General features: G+C 38.9%; 1 protein-coding gene across 1 annotated transcript in view; it reads right to left on the reverse strand.

Moving 5' to 3' along the window:
* Window positions 1-7134, reverse strand: part of KDM5A (lysine (K)-specific demethylase 5A) — a 197911-nt gene that overhangs the window by 174320 nt on the left and 16457 nt on the right. The window contains exons 4-5 of the mRNA XM_011967180.1: window positions 2988-3158; window positions 343-477 (exon numbers count right to left, since the gene is read on the reverse strand). Of these exons, the coding sequence (XP_011822570.1) occupies window positions 343-477; window positions 2988-3158 (306 nt within the window). The remainder of the gene's footprint in view (window positions 1-342; window positions 478-2987; window positions 3159-7134) is intronic.

Here is a 7134-nt window from a genome sequence, read left to right on the forward strand (position 1 = left end):
CCGCTAAAAATTAACAAAGAACTTTCTAAATCAAATTACACCACATTTCACAATTTATTCTCCATTCATCTCAAAAGTAAATAAAAATATGGCTCAAGTTTTAAAGAACGACAGTATATGAGTGGCCTCCCATGACCAGGTAACTGTTCCACACAGTTAATGCACTTAAAACTCCCATTAAAAATGGCCCATAAGCCAGGCACAGCAGCGCACACCAAGTGGCACTGCTCAGGAGGCTGAGGCAAGAGGATCACTCGAGCCAGAGTTCAAGGCTAGCGTGGGCAGCATCACGAGACTGCCTATTTAAAGAAAAAAGGAAGAAAGGCCCATAGACATCGATACCTGAGACTTCACACGTCTTGTTCTCTTCGGCAGAGTGTTCATTCTTGTGCCTGGCTCTGGGGAAGTTTGGGTATCAGTGCTGAGAACCTCAGGCTCCACTTTTTCTTTAAGATCTAAATTAGGCATCTGCACACCCTAAAAGAGCAGAGCACAGAAAGAGAACAGGTTCACTGATAAGAAATCATGCTGGAGAATCAGCGGGAAAATAATAAATTGCCAATGAATCCCTAAAACTACATAAAACTGGATCACAACTATCTCTCAAGCTGACATACAGCTATCCCTATCAAAATTCTGGCAGGCTTTTTGTTGTTGTTAAAACCGAAAGCTGACCCTAAAACTTATGTGGAAATGTAAGTTGTTTAGAAATTTTGAAAAAGAACAAAAAAACTTAACACTACTGAATATCAACATTTACCATAAAGCTATAGTACTCAAGACAATGTAGTACTGGTTTTAGGGTCGATATATAAATCAATGCAAGAAAAACAGAGTCCAGAAATAAACCCACACATTTATGGTCAACTGATTTCCAACAAAGATGGTGAGTTAAATCAGTGGGAAAAGGACAGCCTTTTAAACAAATGGTGCTGGTACTACTCAATATTCATATACCCCCTTCCCCATCAAAAAATAAACTTACATCTTCACCTCATACTATACACACAAAAAAAGCCTCAAAATGCATCACTGACCAAAATATAAAAGCCAAAACTGTAAAAATTTCTAGATTAAAGCAAAGAAGAAAATCTCTGTGACCTTGGAAAAGATTCCTTAAATATGACACCAAAAGTACAATCTACAGAAGGAAAAAATAAAAAAAAAATGGTTCTTCAAAAAGTCACCATTACAAAAATGAAAAGATAACAGAGTAGGAGAAAATATCTGCAAATTATTTACCTGATAAAGGACTTGTACACAAACTGTATAACAAACTCACAAGTATAAGACAACCCAATTTTAAAAAGATCTGAACACTTTACCAAGATATACAAACGGCTAATACGAATATGAAAATAGGCACATCACTAGTCATTAGAGAAATGCAAATTCAAACCACAGTAAGACATGACTACACAACTAACTAGAACGGCTATAATTTTAAAACCTGACAATACCAAGTGTGGCCAGGATGTGGGAAAACCAGAAGCCTCGACATCACTGCTGGGAAAGTAAAAAGATTCAGCCACTTTGGGAAACAACGTGGCAGTTCTGAAAAACTTACACGGGCCAGGCGCGGTGGCTCACACCTATAATCTCAGCATTTTGGGAGGCCAAGGCGGGCAGATCACTTGCAGTCAGGAGTTAGAGATCAGCCTGGCCAACATGGTGAAACTCTGTCTCTACTAAAAGTACAAAAATTAGCTGTGGGTGGTGGCGCGCACCTGTAGTCCCAGCTACTCTACTCAGGAGGCTGGGGTAGGAGAATCGCTTGAACCCAGGAGGCGGAGGTTGCAGTGAGCCAAGTTCATGCCACTGCACTCCAGCCTGAGCGACAGAGCGAGATTCCATCGCAAAAAAAAAAAAAAAATTTACACATAAACTTACCATAAAACCCAGCAATTCCACTCCCAAGTATCTACCCAAGAAAAATGAAAACGTATGTCAACTTAAAGACTTGTATATGAATATTCATAGTATCATAAACTAGTAGTCATAAACTGGAAACAATCTAAATGTCCATCAACTGGTAAATGGATAAACAAAATGTGGTATATCCATACAATGGATTATTATTCAGCCATAAAAATTTAGTACAGACATATGCTATAACATGGCTGAACTTTTTTTTCTGAGACAGGGTCTCACTCTGTCACCCAGGCTGGAGTGCAGTAGCACTATCTCAGCTTACTGCAACCTCCGTTTCCCAGGCTGAAGCAATCCTCCTACTTCAGTCTCTGGAGTAGCTGGGACCACAGGCGCATACCACCACATCTGGCTGATTTTTTGTATTTTCAGTGGAGATGGGGTTTTGCCATGATGCCCAGGCTGGTCTCAAACTCCTGGCCTCAAACGATCCACCCACCTCAGCCTCCCACAGTGCTAGGATTACAGGCATTAGCCACCGCATTCAGCCAACATGGCTGAACTTTCAAAACATTAGGCTAAGTGGAAAAAGCTAGACATAAAATCATATTGTATGATTACACCTAGGTGAAAGTTCTAGAAAAGGCAAACTATAGAGCCAGAAAGCAGGTCAGGAATTGCCTGTGTGTGGGGGTGGAACAGGAACCAACTACAAATGAACAAGAGAATTTTGGAGGCTAGTGGAAGGGCTCTAAAACTGGATCCCAGTCATCGTTGCATAAATGTAGAAATTTATTAAAGCTTACCGACTATGCACCCACAAAGGGTGAATTCTATGGTATATAAATTATATCTAATAAAGCTGTTTTTAAAAAATTCATGAAACAGGAGTTTTTCAAAAAATGTCAGTCATCAGATTTATTTTAAATAAATAAAACATTCTTCATTTCCATTATTATCTTGTAAACCATCAAAAATAGCTATGATTTTTGCACTATGATAAACACTTTGCTTCCCCAAATTTTAGTGCCTGCTAAGTTGGGTTAAACAAAGTCTAAAGTTTATACTTGGGCAAACTGGATTTATCAACTTTTTCCAAAAAGAATAATGCATCTCACCATAAGGCTCACGCCAGACTGGAAAAGCTCATACGGGTAGAGAATTCTTTCATAATGTGACTTCAAAAGAGACCCAGTTCCTTTTCCTGGCAGATACCCCAAGCGACTACCCACTTTAGACCATTTCTTCTCTTTGGTGACCATTTCAAAACCTCCTTTGCTGGCAACAATCTGAAAAGAAAGTAAAAGTTGCTTAGAGAAAAAAATGTAGATTCAAGCATCCTGACTCTTAAGTCTTGTCTACTAAATAGAATAATTATTCAGGGCTTAAATTTCAAATTTCCTTTCAATGAATATCTAAGCACAATGAATATCTAAGCAAACTGACACCTGTCAACATTTGGAGTAAGAAATAGAAACAATGCTTTTCAGAGGTTTAAAATGTAATTAACATTATGCCTACCTTCAAACCAAGCATTCAAAAATATTTAATGAATACTCTGTACAGTATGTACTGTGAGAAAACTAAACACATATATAGACAGACTATCTACTTAAGGAACTCACAATATGAAATAAGAATAAAAACATAAAAAACTGACATGAAAATAAATATGTTATATAATACAAAATAAACATAAATCCTGAAATTAGAAATAACCAAGTAACTTACAGAACTTAACGAAAACATCAATCAAACCATGAATACAGAGGACAGTTTTGAAAAACAGGCTATAATTTTTCAAAAGGACAAGAGTTTTACATGGAAGATTATAAAGAAACACTGAGGAAAGATTACCTTGCAGTAGATTTACTGATATGGGGTACAGAATATATTGAGGTAGAAAACGAGACAAATTGGCTAACTTGGCTGAATGGTCACATCAAGCCAGGCACTCGACAGAATACGTATTTCAAAGCTCCTTAACATCCAGGAGCTGTTATTATACATCTCTTAGGCTCTAAAATATAGTCATGCACCGCATAACATTTTGGTCAAAGACAGACCGCATATATGACAATGCTCCCATAAGATTATACAATATTCTTACTGAACCTTTGTGTTTAGATACATACACAAATACTTACCATTGTGTTACACTGCCTACAGTATTCAGTACAGTAACACGCTGGACACTTTTGTAGTCTAGAAGCAACAGGCTATGCCACAAAGCCTAGGTGTGCAGTAGGCCATACCATCTGGGTTTGCATAAATACATTCTATGATGTTTGCACAATAATGAAATCCCCATGTTTTTCAGAATATATCCCTATCATTAAGTGACACGATTGTACAGGCAGTTTTCAATTTCACTGAGAATAAAGGGGACTGTGACACAGTGTTCGAACTCAGTTTCTCCTATTTGATTTAGTATATACTACTGTATCTTACTACATAAAAAAAGTTAAAGCCAGGCACAGTGGCTCACATCTGTAATTCTAACACTTTGGGAGGCCAAGGCAAGAGGATCGCTTGAGCCCAGGAGTTCCAAACCATGCTGGGCAATATAGTGAGGCCTTCATCTCTACAAAAAATTTAAAAATTAGTTGGGCAGGTTGGGCAGGGATCCCAGGAGTTTGGGAGGCAGAGCTAGGCAAACGGCCTGAGTTCAGGAGTTCAAGAGCACCCTGGGCAACATAGTGAAATCCTGTCTCTTCTAAAAAAAATATACAAAAAGCTAGCCAGGCGTGGTGGTGCACGCCTATAATCCCAGCTACTCAGGAGGCTGAGGCCCAAGAATCACTTGAACCCAGGAGGCAAAGGTTGCAGTGAGCTGAGATTGTGCCACTGCACTCCAGCCTGGGCAGTAGAGTGAGACTCCACCTCAGGAAAAAAAAAAAAAAAATTAACCGGGCAGGTGGTGTACCTGTAGTTCCCAGCTACCTGGCAGGCCAAGGCATGAGCATCAGTTGAGCCCAGGAGATCAAGATCGAGGCTGCAGTGAGCCATGATCACACCACAGCACTCTGGCCTGGTTGACCCTGTCTCAAGTGACCCTGTCTCAAAAAAAAAAAAAAAAGTTAAAAGTGACACATAAAATTACCGTATGATCCTGCAATTTCACTTCTAGGTATATACTCAAAGAACTGAAAGGAGGGACTCAAACAGATTCCTGCACACCAATGTTCACAGCAGCAACATTCTTGAGAGTCAAAACGGAACCAACCCAAGTTTATCAACAGATAAATGAATAAATGAAATGTAGGACAATAAACATACAATGGAATATTATTCTGCCTTAAAAAGAAAATTCTGATACATCCCAAACAAGAATGAATTTTGAAAATATAAGTAAAATAAGCCAGACACAAAATGATGACTACTATAAAATTCCACTTACATAAGCTACATAGAGGAAGCAAATTCATAGAGACAGAAAGCTTAATAGAAGTTGCCAGGAGTGGTGGAAGGGAGGAGGTCCTGGAACTACACAGTGGTGATAAGTGTACAACACTGTAAATGTACTTAATGCCACTGAACACTGTATTTTTAAATGCTGATGCTATATATACAATTTTAAAAAAAAGACGAAAAGATGACTCTGGAGCCGACTGCCAGTATTCAAATTCCAGTTCTGTCACTTAATAGCTATATGACCTTGGCCAGGCCTGGTGGCTCACGTCTGTAATCCCAGAACTTTGGGAGGATGAGGCAGGCAGATCACCTGAGGTCAGCAGTTCGAGATCAGCCTGGCCAACATGGTGAAATTCCGTCTCAACTAAAAATACCAAAAATTAGCCAAGCATGGTGGCGCAAACCTATCCCAGCTACTATGGAGGCTGGGGAAGGAGAATCACTTGAACCAGGGAAAAGGAGGCTGCAGTCAGCCAGATTGCACCACTGAACTCCAGCCTGGGCAAGAGCCAGACTCTGTCTCAAGAAAAAAACAAACAAACAACAAACACAGTTATATGACCTTGGCAAAGTCACATAATTTGCAATTCAATTTCCTCACCATCATCAAAATAGTAACAACAGTGCCTACACCTCGTTATGAGATTACTGTGAGGACAAATGAAATAAAATATGAAAAGCACCAGGATAAAATACTATACCAATGTTGCTATATTATAAATGTCTATGAGTGTGGACAAATGGAGGGAGAGGGTACACATACTAAAAATAAGTGAAGGAAATGTTTTCAACTCTTACGCTTTATGATGTTGTTATAAAGATGAACCTATGGCCAAAGTACAAATTTCCTCTAGCGAATTATCTGAAAGCTTGGTAGAAACACAAATTCATATACACAAGAGTTGAACACATCTCTAGTTCTTCAGCTTCTCTTATCACCCTTAAAGAAGCCCCCCCTGTTAAAAGAATCAACCAGGGGAAAATTACACACACAAAAAAATTATTTTTCAAAGTTGGTAGTAAAGAGAAAGACAACGAAAGTGGTTTAAATAGAGGGCTGTCTGGAAGCAACTGGATGGATCAGAGTGTCTTTCATTCAACAGGTATCTTTCCAGTGCTTCCCTACTGCCCGCTACTATTCTAGGTACCGGGGATACATTTATGAATAAAACAAAGATCTCTGTCCTCATGGAGCTTACATTCTAGTGAAGGAAGACAGACAAAAAACAATGAACATAATATATAAATTATGAAGTGATAAATATTGTAGAAAAAATTTAGAAAGCAGTCAAGGGGCCTCCAGGTAACACAGTAAGGATAATCTGAAGTATTAAACGATCGCAAAAAGCCTCATTATAAAGGTGAAATCTAAGCAAAGACCTGAAGGGGGTGAAGCAGTTAACTAGCAGATATAAAAGGAACAGACAAAGCAAAGGCTCCAAGTCAGAAGCATGCCTGGAGCATTTGAGAATAAGGAAGGCCGTGTGGCTAAAGCAAAGTGAACCAGCAGGGAGGAGAAGTAAAGGAACTCAGGGAGGCAACAGGAGCCCTCTTATCTTTACTATCCCATACAATAATAACTCTGACATCATAATCTGCTTTGTATTCAAAGCGTTTCAAGCTGAATTTCCCTTAGTCATGATATACCTGCGTGGATCCAGTCATGATGTCCCACCTAGTTCTGGTGATTAGTAGCAGCCACGATATGGCCATGACAAAGGAATAAACTCTCTCACAAAGAAAATAAAACCATTATTTTGGCTCCATGCATACAATACTCTAACAATCTAACCAAAAAACTCACAAAACCTAATACCTGTTTTTCTTTGGCTGGCAGATTCAAAGATTATC

Source organism: Mandrillus leucophaeus, unplaced genomic scaffold, assembly GCF_000951045.1.
Source record: "Mandrillus leucophaeus isolate KB7577 unplaced genomic scaffold, Mleu.le_1.0 Scaffold79, whole genome shotgun sequence".
NCBI lineage: Eukaryota > Metazoa > Chordata > Mammalia > Primates > Cercopithecidae > Mandrillus > Mandrillus leucophaeus.